This window comes from Polyodon spathula, unplaced genomic scaffold (assembly GCF_017654505.1).
Source record: "Polyodon spathula isolate WHYD16114869_AA unplaced genomic scaffold, ASM1765450v1 scaffolds_66, whole genome shotgun sequence".
Classification (NCBI taxonomy): Eukaryota; Metazoa; Chordata; class Actinopteri; order Acipenseriformes; family Polyodontidae; genus Polyodon; species Polyodon spathula.
The window spans coordinates 50,767-68,854 of record NW_024471560.1 but is presented as its reverse complement, the minus strand read 5'-3'; the positions used below and the strand labels follow the sequence as shown (position 1 = coordinate 68,854).

Genomic DNA, 18,088 nt, shown 5'->3' with positions numbered 1-18,088 from the left:
CAGCTCCATTCACTCAATACAGCACAGCACAGCTCCATTCACTCAATACAGCACAGCACAGCTCCATTCACTCAATACAGCACAGCACAGCTCCATTCACTCAATACAGCACAGCACAGCTCCATTCACTCAATACAGCACAGCACAGATCCATGCACTCAATACAGCACAGCACAGATCCATGCACTCAATACAGCACAGCACAGATCCATGCACTCAATACAGCACAGCACAGCTCCATTCACTCAATACAGCACAGCACAGCTCCATTCACTCAATACAGCAGCAGCTCCATTCACTCAATACAGCAGCACAGCTCCATTCACTCAATACAGCACAGCACAGATCCATGCACTCAATACAGCACAGCACAGCTCCATGCACTCAATACAGCACAGCACAGCTCCATTCACTCAATACAGCACAGCACAGCTCCATGCACTCAATACAGCACAGCACAGCTCCATTCACTCAATACAGCACAGCACAGCTCCATGCACTCAATACAGCACAGCACAGCTCCATTCACTCAATACAGCACAGCACAGCTCCATTCACTCAATACAGCACAGCACAGCTCCATTCACTCAATACAGCACAGCACAGCTCCATTCACTCAATACAGCACAGCTCAGCAATAGACAGAGCCAGCCTCCAGCCAGCAGCCGGGACCTTCGTTACAAAGTGAAACAAACTGCCAGTCTGACCTTGGCTGCCTTGCGCTTGGCTGGCACCCTCCTGAACAAGCTCTCCTGGACGACGCCCACGCTGCGCCCGTGCGTGTGCAGCCGGTACAGCGTGGCCAGGTTAGTGCCCAGCATCAGCACGATGGGCAGAGCTTCGTGCATCACCAGGGACACTGTGGCAAAGGCCAGCCTGCTGTACTGAGAGGGGAAATTCCACACACAGCCCAGCACAGGGCGTGTGCTGCTGCTGATCACCATGAGGGTCTGGAGAGAGGAGGTGAAGAAGGAGAGAGTGTGTAAAAACAGCATGGGATACAATGTACTTCTTTTGGACTATCTGATCTGTTGTTAATGTTAAATGAAGCTGGACAGTAGCAGCGTTCATAGTGTTGCGGGAGGAGAGTCCGAGGATTGAGACTCACCTCAGTGCTGTTGCGGATCCCCGTGGTGGAGAACATTAACAGCAGCAGGGTGTAGATCAGGTTGATGACCCAGACCAGCCCGATGACCAATAGGAGGCGTCGCAGCTCCTGGGAGGCGTGGCTAGCGGTGAGGCCTGCGGAGGGTGCGGGTTTGTTCCGGCGAATCACAGCGAAATGAAATACGCTGAGACAGAACGTCATCCAGATATTGACAGAGCGGAACCACACCCACAAACACATGAAGATCTTACACCAGCTCTGAGACAGGAACGCCTGCAGGGGACAGTGGACGAGTCAGCATGAGCACAGACAGGCAAACACACACTGAGACACACAGACATACCGAGACACACAGACACACTGAGACATGCACACACACAGTGACACAGAGGCAGATACACACACAGACACACACACCGAGATACAGAGGTAGACACACAGACACGGCCTATGGGTCACTCCGAGGGTCTGTGTGTGTGTGCGCTGTGACACACACACACACACCGAGACACACAGTCTGGAGAGTGTGTGCAGACACTGACTACGAGACACACACGCGAGAACACAAGAGGCAGACATGAATGCAGTGTGGTGTGCACAGTGGTGGACTCTGTGTCTCCGTCTCAGTCTGGCGTCGGCGTGTGCGTGGCAACTGTTGTGTGTCACGTGTGTGTGAGGTGTGTGAGGCGTCAGTGCACTGTTCACTGTCGCGACAACTCTTTGCATGTCCACACACACACACAGACACACACACACACCGACACACAGAGGCAGAGACACACACAGACACACGACACACACCGAGACACACAGAGGCAGAGACACAGACACAGCACACACACATACCGAGACACACAGAGGCAGAGGCAGACACAGAGGTACACACACCGACACACAGATACGAGACACGCACACACAGTCACACAGATACAGAGGTAGACACACAGACACAGACACACAGACACACACAGACATGCACACACACAGTGGCACAGACACAGATACACACACAGACACACACACTCTCAGATGTGAGAGACAACAGAGGTGTGTGGGAACATAAGACTGTGTGTCACACCCACAGTGTCGTGTAGTGGGCTTTCAGAGCACACCACAGACACTATGTGTGTCTCAGAGGCAGACATGTACACGCAACAACTAGTCGAGACACACACACAGACCGAGCAACAGAGCAGAAGCTTGTGTACGTGCGAGAGGCAGAGGCAGAGGCAGACACGCACACGCACACACCGAGACACACAGACAGACACACCTCCATGCCAAGACTTGAGAGAAACAGCAGGATGTTTCTGAAGAAGGAGACGAGCAGGTTGGACAGTGTCATGTTGAGCAGGATGAAGTCAGACTGCTCGATGAATCTCTGCTGCAGGAACGCCCAGGACAGGGTCCCTGCGACCAACGTGTTCCCCACCACGCCCATCAGCACCAGCAGCCCATACAGCGAGTTCTGAGTGGAACCAGCACTGGGCCCGTTGAACACTAGGAGGACCATCCTCACAGCACCTGGGGGTCTGCGAGCGTGTCTGTGATTTATCTCCTTCCCTGTCTCTCTCGTCTCTCTCACTCTGCCTCGCTCTCTCTCACTCTGCCTCGTTCTCTCTCACTCTCTCTCTAACTCTGCCTCTCTCACTCTCGCTCTCTATCACTCTGCCTCGCTCTCTTTCTCACTGTGAGTCTCGCTCGTCTCTCCTCTCAGTCTCAGTGTTTGCTAGATTGTGCTCCGCGCACCTCGACACTTTAAAACCTGGAGCTCGGTGACGCTCTGGGGGCTGAGAGGGGAGAGGACGAGAGGAGAGGGGCACAGGGGAGAGGGGAGAGGAGTCTTTTGAATTGAGATCTCACTGCCAGGCAGAGAGGGAGTTTCAATGAAATAAGGGAAGTATTTGTGTCTAAATTTCTGCTGTTTAATTGTGGTGATAATTAATTGTGCTGTGGCTCGTTTCCTCGTTAATGAATTCCTGGGGCTGGATTGTGCTGAGTGTTGAGATGGGGGTGCAGTGCCCCCCCCCCCCCGGGGTTAATTAGGGGTCCCTGTGGCCCTGCGGAGCCTGATTACGGTGTGCTGGAGACTCACACAGGGGAGCCTCCATTCAGCAACCTTCAGCAGCCCTATTCTTATTAACGGGATTGTGCAGCTCCACTGCTCTCCCCGTCTATACAATCTGCATTGTGATTGTGCTGCTCCCCTGCTCCCCCCGTCTATACAATCTGCAGTGTGATTGTGCAGCTCCCCTGCTCTCCCCATCTATACAATCTGCATTGTGATTGTGCAGCTCCCCTGCTCCCCCCGTCTATACAATCTGCAGTGTGATTGTGCAGCTCCCCTGCTCTCCCCATCTATACAATCTGCATTGTGATTGTGCAGCTCCCCTGCTCTCCCCATCTATACAATCTGCAGTGTGATTGTGCAGCTCCACTGCTCTCCCCGTCTATACAATCTGCAGTGTGACTGTGCAGTTCCACTGCTCTCCCCATCTATACAATCTGCATTGTGATTGTGCAGCTCCACTGCTCTCCCCATCTATACAATCTGCATTGTGACTGTGCAGCTCCACTGCTCTCCCCGTCTATACAATCTGCAGTGTGATTGTGCAGCTCCACTGCTCTCCCCATCTATACAATCTGCATTGTGATTGTGCAGCTCCACTGCTCTCCCCATCTATACAATCTGCAGTGTGATTGTGCAGCTCCCCTGCTCTCCCCGTCTATACAATCTGCATTGTGATTGTGCAGCTCCCCTGCTCTCCCCGTCTATACAATCTGCAGTGTGATTGTGCAGCTCCCCTGCTCTCCCCGTCTATACAATCTGCAGTGTGATTGTGCAGCTCCCCTGCTCTCCCCGTCTATACAATCTGCAGTGTGATTGTGCAGCTCCCCTGCTCTCCCCGTCTATACAATCTGCAGTGTGATTGTGCTGCTCCCCTGCTCTCCCCGTCTATACAATCTGCAGTGTGATTGTGCTGCTCCCCTGCTCTCCCCGTCTATACAATCTGCAGTGTGATTGTGCAGCTCCCCTGCTCTCCCCGTCTATACAATCTGCAGTGTGATTGTGCAGCTCCCCTGCTCTCCCCGTCTATACAATCTGCAGTGTGATTGTGCTGCTCCCCTGCTCTCCCCGTCTATACAATCTGCATTGTGATTGTGCTGCTCCCCTGCTCTCCCCGTCTATACAATCTGCAGTGTGATTGTGCAGCTCCCCTGCTCTCCCCGTCTATACAATCTGCAGTGTGATTGTGCTGCTCCCCTGCTCTCCCCGTCTATACAATCTGCAGTGTGATTGTGCAGCTCCCCTGCTCTCCCCGTCTATACAATCTGCAGTGTGATTGTGCAGCTCCACTGCTCTACCAGACCTCTCTGTGCTATACAATCTGCAGTACCAGACCTCTGTGCTTTACAATGCTTCCCCCGTCTTTACAATCCTCAGTGTGATTTACAATGCTCCCCTATGCTCCAGACCTCCTGTCTTTACAATGCTGCAGTGTGCTTTACCAGACCTCCCCTGCTTTACAATGCTTCCCTGTCTTTACAATCTGCAGTGTGATTGTGCAATGCTCCCCTATGCTTTACCAGACCTCTCTGTGCTTTACAATGCTTCCCTGTGCTTTACCAGACCTCTCTGTGCTTTACAATGCTTCCCTGTGCTTTACCAGACCTCTCTGTGCTTTACAATGCTTCCCTATGCTTTACCAGACCTCTCTGTGCTTTACAATGCTTCCCTATGCTTTACCAGACCTCTCTGTGCTTTACAATGCTTCCCTATGCTTTACCAGACCTCTCTGTGCTTTACAATGCTTCCCTATGCTTTACCAGACCTCTCTGTGCTTTACAATGCTTCCCTATGCTTTACCTCTCTGTGCTTTGCAATGCTTCCCTACTTTACCACACCTCTCTGTGCTTTGCAGTGCTTCCCTATGCTTTACCAGACCTCTCTGTGCTTTACAATGCTTTGTGAGGGTCTGGAATCAACTCCCCAGTAATGTTGTTGAAGCTGACACCCTGGGATTCTTCAAGAAGCTGCTTGATGCTTAGAGGGCACAGTGCAGCTCTGTGTGTTTCGGGGGCACTGACCCGGGACAAGGGGCCGCTATGGATGTTGTATTCTGAGTGTGATTTTGTGTTCAGAGCGCTGCAGGGACCCAGCTTGCCATTCCCGGAGTGTCCAGCAGGTGGCAGTGTGGTACGGGGCAGTACGGCGGACGTGTGGTTCTGATTCACTCGGTTTCTTACCCGGACAAAATGGCATCGGCTCGTAGGAGGTTGTCCCGCGTTTGCGTCTTCCATATGTCCGCATAAAGAGCAGAAGAGCGTGTTTGTGTGTCCGTCCCCGTGTGTGAAGCGGATACAGAGTTTATCACTGAGTGTGTGAGAGGCACCGAGAATGTAGATCAGCAAAGCATGGGCTCTACAAAACTGCTAATGTAATTACCCAGCTCGGTGTGGTAAGACACTGGCATGGTAGGTTATTATTTAGAAATGAACACACACACACACACACACACACACACACACATAGCACTGAGGGGCTTGCAGGTCAGCGTGACGTGTGTTGTTTGTTAAAGTCCAGTATGCAAATCAATATAACATTCTGGAATTGTCTGGCGAGTCACACAGACCGCCTTTGCCGCCCAGCGCCAGCACTGATTGGTCGCAGTTCATGGCTGCCGACTCCCCATTGCACAGATTCTCCTGTCAGTCAGCCGGTGCTTGCCCTGAAGCTCGACCAATGACGTCGCTTTATTGACAGACGCCTCGGAGAAGACCGGGAGCCAATCAGGCAGGGCAAGATGAGAGCCCGGAGCCAATCGCATCGCTCCGAGAGAGCTCCAGGGGGCGGGCTGTGGATTCCAATGCGCGTCGATATGAAAAGGTGTCGGGTTTCTCTTAAAGAGACCGCGGCGGAGAATTAAAAAGAAACGCAAATAACGAGACAACACGTGTCCCGCTATCATAAAGAATAGACACGCCTCCTGCGCAGGACCGCATAGGTGGGGCTTGTTGTGAAAGCTTCGTGGGAAAACTTGCAAACTAGTTGTGTTCTGACTGACTAGTTTTCAAGAATTTTTAATTTTTTTTTGTAAATTTGATGAGCAAAAAACCAAAAAGTAGCCCGGCCGAGCTTCCTGTTGCGAGCCGGTGTGCGCTAAACGAGAATCCAAACAAGAGAGAGGCGAGAAAATGGAGCAGAGCGGGCTCGAGAATAAAAAACGACTCTGACGGAGAACTCGTTTTATCAGAACTGTGTGTGAAGAGTTGCAAAGAAACAAGCATTTCAAAACTGCGATTATTAAAAATATATTAACAGAGTCAACACTGCGGTCTTGTACTAACGGGGAAGCGTTATTAACTCGAGCGCAACTGTAGCATTGTCATTTCAATAATAATAATAATAGCGGCGGGGGCGGCAGGTCGCTGGCTGTGTCCGCAGCGGGATATTAGTTGCAGGGTAGGGATTGTGGAGCGGGCACCCGGGTACCTTCCTAACTGCGCCAGCCTGCAGACTGTCGGCCAGGCGAGCTGCGCGCAGGGCTCCCGGAGCGCTTGCATGCCTCGTTAGACGAGCTGCGGCTGTAGGACTAAAGCAGGCTGCTCCCGGCCCGCGGTGCGCCCTTCCAGCCAGCCTGCCAGCCCGCAGGACACCATGGGACCTGGGATCTGCTCCCGCCGGCAGAAAGGCGTGCTGCAGACGGGCCTGTGCCTGCTCACCCTCGCCAGTCTGTGCGGAGGACTGTACCTCTACAGCGGTCTGCAGGACAGGGTGAAGTCGTTCGAGTCACTGTCTGTGAAATACAAACAGCAGCAGGACGCGCTTTCTGCACAACTGCAAGGTAAGCAGAGACTGAGAGAGCGGGGCTGTGTTATAATGGGACTGGGCTGAGAGAGCAGGGCTGTGTTATAATGGGACTGGGCTGAGAGAGGCAGGGCTGTGTTATAATGGGACTGGGCTGAGAGAGGCAGGGCTGTGTTATAATGGGACTGGGCTGAGAGAGCAGGGCTGTGTTATAATGGGACTGGGCTGAGAGGGCAGGGTTGTGTTATAATGGGACTGGGCTGAGAGGGCAGGGTTGTGTTATAATGGGACTGGGCTGAGAGAGGCAGGGCTGTGTTATAATGGGACTGGGCTGAGAGAGGCAGGGTTGTGTTATAATGGGACTGGGCTGAGAGGGCAGTTGTGTTATAATGGGACTGGGCTGAGAGGGCAGGGTTGTGTTATAATGGGACTGGGCTGCAGAAAGGGACTGGGAGAGGAGTGTTATAATGGGACTGGGCTGAGAGAGCAGGGCTGTGTTATAATGGGACTGGGCTGAGAGAGCGGGGCTGTGTTATAATGGGCAGTGTTATAATCTGGGCTGAGAGAGGCAGGGCTGTGTTATAATGGGACTGGGCTGAGAGGGCAGGGCCTGGGCTGAGAGGGCAGGGCTGTGTTATAATGGGACTGGGCTGAGAGGGCAGGGCTGTGTTATAATGGGACTGGGCTGAGAGAGCGGGGCTGTGTTATAATGGGACTGGGCTGAGAGAGCGCCGCTGTGTTATAATGGGACTGGGCTGAGAGGGCTGTGTTATAATGGGACTGGGCTGAGAGAGGCAGGGCTGTGTTATAATGGGACTGGGCTGAGAGAGCGGGGCTGTGTTATAATGGGACTGGGCTGAGAGAGGCAGGGCTGTGTTATAATGGGACTGGGCTGAGAGAGGCAGGGCTGTGTTATAATGGGACTGGGCTGAGAGAGGCTTGTGTTATAATGGGACTGGGCTGAGAGAGCGGGGCTGTGTTATAATGGGACTGGGCTGAGAGGGCGGGGCTGTGTTATAATGGGACTGGGCTGAGAGAGGCAGGGCTGTGTTATAATGGGACTGGGCTGAGAGAGGCAGGGCTGTGTTATAATGGGACTGGGCTGAGAGAGGCAGGGCTGTGTTATAATGGGACTGGGCTGAGAGAGCGGGGCTGTGTTATAATGGGACTGGGCTGAGAGGGCGGGGCTGTGTTATAATGGGACTGGGCTGAGAGAGCGCCGCTGTGTTATAATGTGGCTCTATGGTTAGAGCAGAGGGACTGGGAGAGGTGTGTGTTCCAGTCGTAGTTAACCCCTTGCTCTCCTTGCTCCTCACAGTTGTGTATGAACACCGATCGAGACTGGAGCGCTCGCTGCAGAAAGAGAGAGGAGAGCACAAGAAGACCAAAGAAGGTGGGGAGCTCTCTATCATCCTCGCTCCTCCTCTCTCCTCCTCGCTCCTCCTCTCTCCCCTCTTCTTTCCTCTGCTTCTTTCACTTGTTTTTTTACTTTTTTACTTGTTTGAGTGTAAAATGATCACAGCAGCCCCTCACTCCAGTACTGTTCTAACATGTCTGTCTGTCTGTCTCTCTCTCTCCCTGTCTGTCTGTCTGTTTCTCTGTCTGTTTCCTTCCCCCAGATTTCCTGGTGTACAAACTAGAAGCACAAGAGGCCTTGAACAAAGAGAAGGTAAGAGGCTGGGAGTCCAGGGTTCAAAACCCACACGAGCCCTGCAGAGCACAGCAAAGTGATGAAGCACCGTGACAGTGAGCTAAAGCACAGGGAAGCATTGTAAAGCACAGAGGTCTGGTAAAGCATAGGGAAGCATTGTAAAGCACAGACAGGTCTGGTAAAGCACAGGGAAGCATTGTAAAGCACAGAGAGGTCTGGTAAAGCACAGGGAAGCATTGTAAAGCACAGAGAGGTCTGGTAAAGCATAGAGAAGCATTGTAAAGCACAGAGAGGTCTGGTAAAGCATAGGGAAGCATTGTAAAGCACAGAGAGGTCTGGTAAAGCATAGGGAAGCATTGTAAAGCACAGAGAGGTCTGGTAAAGCATAGGGAAGCATTGTAAAGCACAGAGAGGTCTGGTATCTCTCTGTGACTCTGACTTGGTGTCTCTGTTTGTACAGCAGGACTCCATGAACCGCTACAGTGCACTCAGCTCACAGCACAGGATAGTCAAGGTAATGCAGTGAACCAGTCCCCTCTATCGCTCTCTCTCCTCTCTCTCCTTCTTCCTTCTGTCCATCCCTCTCAAACTCAAGCATGTGTGAGTCCTGAATCAAACACAGAACAGAACCGCGCTAGTGTATGGACCGCCTCCCTCTCCCCCTCTCAGAACCAGCTGGATGACATCCGGACCCAGCTGCAGGAACTGCACTCCCAGCACAGTGATCTGCGTCTCAGCCAGCGGCGTGTGCAGGAGGAGAGCAGCCAGCGGGAGGCGCTGCAGCGCAAGCAGCACGAGGACGAGGTCAGCGGCCTGCAAGGTCAGCCCCGTGGCCGGGGGAACGGGGGTACAGGGGGGTATAGGGGGGTATAGGCAGCTCATACAGCTCATTGAGACCCTGCTTGGTTTACCCCAGTGCTTCTCAAACCCGGTCCTGGGGACCCCCTGCGGCTGCTGGTTTTCATTCCAACCGAACCCTCAATTACTGAACCAGACCCTTCATTGAACTGATCATGTGCTTAATTAGACCTTTTTAATTGTTTCCAGCTTTAAACAGTTGCATATTTCAAGTTACTTATCAAATGTTACAGCTAACTTCAAATTTGCAAACTGTGTAAGAGCTGGAAACAATTAAAAAGGTCTAATTAAGCACATGATCAGTTCAGTGAAGGGTCTGGTTCAGTAATTGAGGGCTCGGTTGGAATGAAAACCAGCAGCCGCAGGGGGTCCCCAGGACCGGGTTTGAGAAGCCCTGGTTTACACTCTGGCTACAGGGATGGAAACAGTGTCCCCCAGCCGCAGCCCGAATGGTTACTACAGTGTCCCCCAGTCCAGGTTTGGACTGGCAGTGTCCCACACCAAATGTGGTGGCAGGTCCCTACAGTCCAGGTTTTACTGGCAGTGTCCCCCAGTCCAGGGGTTACTGGTCAGGGAAATGACCGTCCAGGGGTTACAGGCAAAATGACCCCAGTGACAGGTTTAGCGGCAGTCGTCCCCAGCCCTGCTTCGAAACGGGTACTTCTCGCTTCAGACACAGATTAATGAATCACAGTGAAACCAGGACTGGATCACACTGCTGTGCAGCGGGAGTCCGATTCCCAGCCCTGCTTCTGAAACGCTGTGCTTCTCTTTTCAGACACGATTCTGAAGCTGAAGGAAGAGAGCAAGCTGCTGAGGAAGGCACACCAGGACGTCCACTCCCAGCTGCTCAGCGCTCAGGTACGGGCTGCCAGGCAGGAAAGCAGCAGGCTGTGCAGGCCGAGCACAGAGAGACCGGGTTCGAAGTTAATTGTGTGTGTCGGTGTAGCCACGGTGTCTACCTCACTGTTATAAGAGACATGCTCTCTCTCTCTCTCTCCCTCGCTCTCTTTCTCTGTTCGGGTTCTCTCTGCTCAGACTGTGCTGAATGATTTCTGTTCTGGAATAACGGGTCCTTGCAGTGAGTTGGTTGTGGTGCCCTTTCACCTGCCTGTCTGTTTCTTGCAGGCACAAGTGCAGGAGTTCCGGCAGATCAAGGAGGCCCTGCATAGGATCCCCAGCTTCAACTCCCCGCAGGCACTGGCAGGGCAGCTAAAGGGTCCTCGGGACAGCCAGCCGCAGCCCCCCAATCAGAAGGTGTGTGTGTGCGTGTATCTGTGTCGGTGTGTGTATCTGTGTCAGTGTGTGTGTGTGTGTCAGTCACATTCTGTTGTGTTCCAGTACTGTATAATTGTACCAGCAGTGTGTCGTGTTTATTGAGGTTTCCTAGGTCAGCCTGTGTGCCAGTCTCCCAGTGTGAGCGACCCCTGACCCTGACCCCGACCCCGTGCTCTGTCTCTGCAGAGTTCTACACTGTCCCGTCCGCTACCCCAAATCCAGAATCCGGGAGGGACCAGGAACGAGGACACGCCCACTGTGAAGGCCAGTCCTCTCACTGGCCAGGGGGAGGAGCAGGGGCGGGAGCAGAACTCTGTGAGCCGGTTCCCACGCTCCGTCCACAGCCTCCCGGATCAGAAGGTACCGGACTCTCTGCCTGCTCCAGTGAGACCCGGCTCAGTTCAGCCCTGAAGCGGCACTCTTCTATTTCTGTGTCTGTGTTGCAGGTTACAGTCCCAGCCAGCCAGGCAGAAACAAAGACACCGGCAGCGCAAGCTGATAGGCTGACTGGTGACCAGGCAGCCAGTAGGAAGAGCACCTTTGCAGTTTCCATGGAGAAGGCGGGGATTGAGACGGGGGATGAGCGAGCTGCAGTGGAGAGGTATTACAATACAATACAGTTCAATGCAGCGCAGTTCAATGCAGCGCAGTACAGTGCAGCACAATACAGTGCAGTGCAGTACAGCGCAGTTCAATACAGACTCTCTCGCTGCAGGTTCCACTCACGTTGACAGCCTGCAATACACAGGCCTCTCCACTAGGTGGTGTTCAGTGACTAACCTGATTTCTGCTCTCTGTCTCCCTATTGGTCCAGCTGGGAGAGCATCATCAGGAAAGTGAATTCTAACAGGTGGCAGGACAGGGGCTTCCTGGGCTCCAGTCGGAAGGCAGGGTCAGAACACCTACAGGGGGCGGGGCTGCCGGAGGCCAATCACAGTGAGGATGTGAAAGAGGGGCCGGACCAGGAGGAGGAGCTTGAGACGGGTGAGCTTGGAGAGAAATCCTATTGATTATAGATCAGCCAGTCAGAGGTATGGCATAGTCCACATTCCAGTTAGTGGAGGGTTGGGTTAGTTTAGGGAGGGTTGGAGTTGGGGTTGGGTTAGTTAGTGGAGGGTTGGGTTAGTTAATGGAGGGTTGGGTTAGTGAGGGTTGGGTTAGTTAGTGGAGGGCATCTCATTATAACAGAATTCATTTGAATGAATGACAGACCGCCCCCTGCTGGCTGCTTTCTCTCCCTGCAGATGCAGAGCAGGATGGCAGAGAGGAGGAGCGGGGCCTTGTAGCCCAGGAGCCAATGGTGAGCAGAGGGGAGGAGACTGTGTGAGGGGTGTGGTCAGTGGAGGAGGGGCCTCACAGCTCAATAATGAAGATGGTTGGGAGGGGTGGTCTGTGTGGTGTCTCTGGTCTATATGGTCTCTCTGGTCTGTGTGGTCTCTATTCTGTGTGGTGTCTCTGGTCTGTGTGGTCTCTGATCTGTATGGTCTCTGGTCTCTCTGGTCTGTGTGGTCTCTGATCTGTATGGTCTGTGTGGTCTCTGATCTGTATGGTCTGTGTGGTCTCTGATCTGTATGGTCTGTGTGGTGTCTCTGGTCTGTGTGGTCTCTGATCTGTATGGTCTCTGGTCTCTCTATTCTGTGTGGTGTCTCTGGTCTGTGTGGTCTCTGATCTGTATGGTCTCTGGTCTCTCTGGTCTGTGTGGAACTAGCAGTGCTTTGGGGCTCTGACTGAGTGGGCTTGTTTTTGGGGATGCCCTTACAGATGCCTGATGTGGAGGCAGACCCAGCTCAGGACCCCAACAACCAGGGTGAGGACGAGTTCGAGGAGGCGGAGATAGAACACCCAGCATTTGAGGAGGAGGGGCTTGCTAAGGGAGGCCCCGCCCACAACAAGGTCAGAGAGCCAGGGCTGTTCATCAAAGAGGAGCTGAGACAGGTGAGGGGGAGGAGACTGGGGGAGGGGAGGAGTCAGGTGTATCTGTTATATTCTGTGCTAATCTGTCTCTCATAGAATCGCAGCCTGGATGATCCTCCTGTTGCCCCCGACGATGGACAGCAAGCTGCAGAGGAGTACGAGGAGGACCAGGAGAATGAGAATGTAATCAATCTATCAGTCAATCAATCAGTCAGTCAGTGTAATGTTTGTCCTCGGGAGAACAGTCTGTCTGTCCTCACAGCCATTGAGTCACACGTCTGTCTGTCTGTCTGTGTCTCGCAGGACGACGTTGGGGGGGAGGTGGATGAGAACGAGGATCTGGATCTCATGCAGGACGAGGGGAATGGAGAGAACGTGGCGGGAGGGAGTAGAGAGAAGGAGCAGTACTGATGAGAGAGAGAGACCCTCACGCTGTAGCACTCCCACCAGCAACACTGCAGCTCTCCCAGTCCCTCTGCTCTAACCACTAGATCGCACTACCTTCACTCTGTCTTCTGATTCAGTGTATCTATAGATCTCTGGACTGCTCTCTGATTCAGTGGCTCTCTATAGAGCTCTGGACTGGTCTCTGATTCAGTGGCTCTGTAGATCTGTGGACTGGTCTCTGATTCAGTGGCTCTCTGTGGATTGGTCTCTGATTCAGTGGCTCTCTATAGATCTCTGGACTGGGCTCTGATTCAGGTAACTGTGCGCTGAGTTCTGCTCACCCTGACACTTCTATCCACCTTGCGTGAAAAATTCATGAAAATAATAAATCTGCCCTTGATGTGCCTTTGAGAAGCAAAGAGAGATACAGAGCCCCTCCCTCCCTGAAACGATTCATTAACCCATGACGTGCCAGTTTCCTCTTCGAGAAGCAGAGGGGGAGAGTATTTGTCAGTGAATGGGTGAACACAAGTCAGAGCAGAGCCACATTGTATTCATAGAAACTTCTGAGTAACTGCAGAATGGAAGCTGTACGAATCAGGCTCTGTCTGTCTCTCTCTCCTGCTCTGTCTCTCCTCTCTCTGCCTGTCTCTCTTCTCTGTCTCTCCTCTCTGCCTGTCTTGCTCCCTCTCTCTGTCTCCTCTCTCTCTCTCTCTCTGCAGCGTTGAGAGGGTTATGAACGGCAGTGCTCAGTGCTGCCCCCCGCAGGAGAGTCGCGGTATCTCCACACTGTGTATGCAATGTGTATGTATGAATGTATCTGAAATGAAATCATGTTTAAAATAAATAAAATAAAATGTTTTTTTTTTACACTTTAAATAAAAGACTTTTGTAATGAATGGTGATCTGCCTCCCAGTCATTGTAAAACTCCTTTACTGACAGAAGGGCATTCGTTTTTAATTATCGATCTATCTCTCAAAGTTCGGCTTGTTTCGAAGCCGCGGTCCTGTCTCCCCTGGGCGCAGTGGGTGTTTGTTGTGCTTGCCTGTGCAGTCGCAGTCTTTGCGGGGTCGAGGACACGCATCGCGCTGCTGTGAGGGAGGAGGGAGGGGAGAGGGGACCGGCGACCGAGTGCTGAGCAAGTCACATAATTGACTTTAAAAAAACACTGAACACATGCAGACACAGCGCATGTGCGGACTGCCGGCGTTGCTGGACTGGGCATGTTTAAAACAACGAGGGACGGAGAGGGGGGCCGCGCTAGTGACAGAGCAGACATTTATTGTCGCTGTGTTGCTGGATGCAGCGGCGCGCCTCGGCGTGTTTGTTTTCATTGTCGCTGCTCTGTTAATTGTATTTGTTCGCGTTGCCTGCGCTGATCTGTCTCGCTTTGTGTTAATGTCGTGAAGGAGGAGAGCAGAGGGCTGCCGTGTTCGCCGTGCCTGCGCTGCCTCTCTGTCAGCCCGCTGTGTGACTCTGTCTCGCACGCCTTGCTCTGGGTTTATATGCCGCTGTGTCGGAGCCGCCGTGGCGCTACCGGGATGCCCGTACTGCCCGCAGGACTGATCAACTGGATGATTCTCCTCACCCTGTGCTGGGAATGGAGACCAGTAACAGCGGCGGGAGCGCAGCCGGGAACACTGCCGCCCTCCCTGTCTTTAGCAATTGCACCCTGGACCGAGACTGCTAAGGACTTGACTACCGAGAGGAACACGGCGGATCGCCCCTCGGAGCCAGCCTCCCCCTCACCTTCACCGGCCGCTGACCGGGGAAGGAGAGCCGAACCAGCGGACCAAGGGCGCTGGCGAGGGACTGGGCTGGGGAGCCGAGTTCGGCGAGGGCGGATAGAGAGCAGAAGCGGGACCAAGCGCGACCTTCACTCACCGCCGGTACCAATTCAGCACCACGACTCGGGGACAGCGACCTGTGCTTACGAAGTGATCCGCGCAGGGGGCGGGGCGTGGGGGGAGGACGGCGGCTCATCCTCGACCTCAGCGGGCAACAGGGTCTGCTTCAGATACCCCGAGACCGGCTTTGCGTGCCGGCAGAGGGACTGCACGGCGCACAAGTCCTCTGGCAGGACGCAGCTGGTCGCCAACGTGTTAAAAAACAGCAGCGTCTACCTGCAGTGGAGGAGCCCGTCTTCTCACCCTCTCCCTTCTCCTCCTGCACCGTCTGACCTGCAGCGGAACAGCGCGGCCGCGGCGCTGCAGCTCCGGGGCTTCGACATGAAGTGCTCGTGGAAAGGCACGTACACGCAGTTCCAGTGTGACGGCGTGCGCCTCGGAGCGAGCTGCAGGGACTACCTGCTGACGGATTTGCACGACAATGTGCGCTACAGAATCTGCTTGCGCGCACTCTACTCCCGCGGCGCCGGCGGTGGCAATGGCACAGCTAATGCCAGGCGCGCCAGGAGAAGCCACGGCACCGCCAGCGAGCCTCCGGGGCCCGGGGACTGCCTCGAGTTCACCGTGGATCCGGCTGGCATGCAGGACATTGTGATCGCGATGACCGCGGTGGGGGGGTCGATCTGTGTCATGCTGGTTATTATCTGTTTGCTGGTCGCCTATATCACAGAGAACCTCATGCAGCCTGCCCTGATCAGGAGCTCTGTGAGAAGAAGTCGATACCACAAGTATAACACACCCGCTTAACAAGCACCGCGCAGGACAGCAGTCATTGTAGTTCACCAGGGCAGGCAGGCAGGCAGGGAGACCGGATTTCACAATGGCAGTCGCGGTTCATGGTGTAGTTCACTGTTCTAGTCTAATCTCAGGCTGAGGCTCTGTAGTTGGGTGTAGTTGTGGGAGCCGCAGGTAATGCCATGTTATTTATTTATATGTATGCAGTAGCTATATGAAATTCACATTACAAAAGCAGCGTATCTCTTGTTAAACAGCACGTGTGTGTCCCCAAGGCTTCCTGCAGTCTGCTTTAGCAGTGTAGTGAAGACTCGTGAGGTAAGCGTGGAGCGGGGAGGATTAAAGACTCCTTTACGAGGGACGCGACCCGCTCCTGGTTTAAAATCTTAACTGAGATGAACGGGTTGAGAGAAACACGGTGAAATGTGCTAAAGCATGAATGACGTCAGCACCCGAGCCCAGTGCGTTGGAATGCATCCTGAACAGCAAACGCGTCGCTCCTGGAGCGAGTTCTCCAAAGCACGTCACTCGTCGGTGTTAGCGAATCGCAGAGCGGCTGGGCCGCGCTCTCTGCACAGATCTGCTCTTGCATCAATATTAACACAGTGGCGGCTCTGTCTCCCTCCGGGTGTCGTGTCGGTCCGTTCCTCTGAAGCAAGCAGAGCTAGCTCTGTGTGTGTTTCTGGGTCACATCCAAGACTCCGACCCAAGCAGAGCATTTTCATTATGGTGCCGCCCCTTTATAAACGTTTCTGTCCAGTGAAAACACAACAAAGCGTAATAAAGCACAAATACAGCGCCGGGAAGCATAGGGAAGCATTGTGAAGCACAGAGAGGTCTAATAAAGCATAGGGAACCATTGTAAAGCACAGAGAGGTCTGGTAAAGCATAGGGAAGCATTGTAAAGCACAGAGAGGTCTGGTAAAGCATAGGGAAGCATTGTAAAGCACAGAGAGGTCTGGTAAAGCATAGGGAAGCATTGTAAAGCACAGAGAGGTCTGGTAAAGCACAGAGAAGCATGGTAAAGCACAGAGAGGTCTGGTAAAGCATAGGGAAGCATTGTAAAGCACAGAGAGGTCTGGTAAAGCATAGGGAAGCATTGTAAAGCACAGAGAGGTCTGGTAAAGCACAGGGAAGCATTGTAAAGCACAGAGAGTTCTGGTAAAGCACAGGGAAGCATTGTAAAGCACAGAGAGGTCTGGTAAAGCATAGGGAAGCATTGTAAAGCACAGAGAGGTCTGGTAAAGCACAGGGAAGCATTGTAAAGCACAGAGAGGTCTGGTAAAGCATAGGGAAGCATTGTAAAGCACAGAGAGGTCTGGTAAAGCACAGAGAAGCATTGTAAAGCACAGAGAGGTCTGGTAAAGCATAGGGAAGCATTGTAAAGCACAGAGAGGTCTGGTAAAGCACAGGGAAGCATTGTAAAGCACAGAGAGGTCTGGTAAAGCATAGGGAAGCATTGTAAAGCACAGAGAGGTCTGGTAAAGCACAGGGAAGCATTGTAAAGCACAGAGAGGTCTGGTAAAGCATAGGGAAGCATTGTGAAGCACAGAGAGGTCTGGTAAAGCATAGGGAAGCATTGTAAAGCACAGAGAGGTCTGGTAAAGCACAGGGAAGCATTGTAAAGCACAGAGAGGTCTGGTAAAGCATAGGGAAGCATTGTAAAGCACAGAGAGGTCTGGTAAAGCATAGGGAAGCATTGTAAAGCACAGAGAGGTCTGGTAAAGCATAGGGAAGCATTGTGAAGCACAGAGAGGTCTGGTAAAGCACAGAGAGGTCTGGTAAAGCATAGGGAAGCATTGTAAAGCACAGAGAGGTCTGGTAAAGCACAGGGAAGCATTGTAAAGCACAGAGAGGTCTGGTAAAGCATAGGGAAGCATTATAAAGCACAGAGAGGTCTGGTAAAGCACAGGGAAGCATTGTAAAGCACAGAGAGGTCTGGTAAAGCATAGGGAAGCATTGTAAAGCACAGAGAGGTCTGGTAAAGCATAGGGAAGCATTGTAAAGCACAGAGAGTTCTGGTAAAGCACAGGGAAGCATTGTAAAGCACAGAGAGGTCTGGTAAAGCACAGGGAAGCATTGTAAAGCACAGAGAGGTCTGGTAAAGCATAGAGAAGCATTGTAAAGCACAGAGAGGTCTGGTAAAGCATAGGGAAGCATTGTAAAGCACAGAGAGGTCTGGTAAAGCATAGGGAAGCATTGTAAAGCACAGAGAGGTCTGGTAAAGCATAGGGAAGCATTGTAAAGCACAGAGAGGTCTGGTAAAGCATAGGGAAGCATTGTAAAGCACAGAGAGGTCTGGTAAAGCATAGGGAAGCATTGTAAAGCACAGAGAGGTCTGGTAAAGCATAGGGAAGCATTGTAAAGCACAGAGAGGTCTGGTAAAGCACAGGGAAGCATTGTAAAGCACAGAGAGGTCTGGTAAAGCATATGGAAGCAT

General features: G+C 52.8%; 3 protein-coding genes across 5 annotated transcripts; 2 read left to right on the top strand and 1 right to left on the bottom strand.

Moving 5' to 3' along the window:
• Window positions 1-707: 707 nt before the first annotated feature.
• On the bottom strand, window positions 708-2,621 carry LOC121307984 (olfactory receptor class A-like protein 4; the record flags this gene model as incomplete). The annotated part of the gene is made up of 3 exons (XM_041240270.1): window positions 2,382-2,621; window positions 1,109-1,381; window positions 708-950 (listed from the first exon to the last, which is right to left on the bottom strand). Coding segments are annotated over exons 1-3 (756 nt in total), but the record flags the coding sequence as incomplete, so codon positions are not given.
• A 3,467-nt stretch (window positions 2,622-6,088) lies between these two features.
• LOC121307983 (Golgi integral membrane protein 4-like) lies at window positions 6,089-13,877 on the top strand. 3 transcript variants are annotated; one of them, XM_041240268.1, is made up of 14 exons: window positions 6,089-6,954; window positions 8,236-8,310; window positions 8,537-8,586; window positions 9,029-9,082; window positions 9,238-9,388; window positions 10,205-10,287; window positions 10,555-10,683; window positions 10,891-11,064; window positions 11,151-11,305; window positions 11,519-11,688; window positions 11,955-12,004; window positions 12,466-12,639; window positions 12,715-12,801; window positions 12,922-13,877. In XM_041240268.1, the coding sequence occupies exons 1-14, from the start codon at window positions 6,768-6,770 to the stop codon at window positions 13,027-13,029; spliced, it is 1,647 nt and encodes a 548-aa protein (XP_041096202.1). In that variant the 5' UTR covers window positions 6,089-6,767; the 3' UTR covers window positions 13,030-13,877. The 3 variants fall into 3 exon arrangements, with proteins under 3 accessions (XP_041096202.1, XP_041096203.1, XP_041096201.1); XM_041240269.1 differs by having other exon boundaries at window positions 6,090-6,954; window positions 11,949-12,004; window positions 12,466-12,597; XM_041240267.1 differs by having other exon boundaries at window positions 6,090-6,954; window positions 11,949-12,004.
• Window positions 13,878-14,247: 370 nt separating this feature from the next.
• On the top strand, window positions 14,248-16,508 carry fndc10 (fibronectin type III domain containing 10). Its single transcript, XM_041240272.1, has one exon. The coding sequence runs from the start codon at window positions 14,512-14,514 to the stop codon at window positions 15,658-15,660; it is 1,149 nt and encodes a 382-aa protein (XP_041096206.1). The 5' UTR covers window positions 14,248-14,511; the 3' UTR covers window positions 15,661-16,508.
• The last annotated feature ends 1,580 nt before the right edge of the window (window positions 16,509-18,088 follow it).

Excerpts from the sequence above, each read along its gene's own strand:
- LOC121307983 (XM_041240267.1), top strand. The coding sequence starts at position 6,768 with ATGGGACCTGGGATCTGCTCCCGCCGGCAGAAAGGCGTGCTGCAGACG. Across the intron at positions 10,288-10,554 it reads CCCAGCTGCTCAGCGCTCAG|GCACAAGTGCAGGAGTTCCG; the intron begins GTACGGGCTGCC and ends TGTTTCTTGCAG. Across the intron at positions 10,684-10,890 it reads CGCAGCCCCCCAATCAGAAG|AGTTCTACACTGTCCCGTCC; the intron begins GTGTGTGTGTGC and ends CTGTCTCTGCAG.
- fndc10 (XM_041240272.1), top strand. The coding sequence starts at position 14,512 with ATGCCGCTGTGTCGGAGCCGCCGTGGCGCTACCGGGATGCCCGTACTG.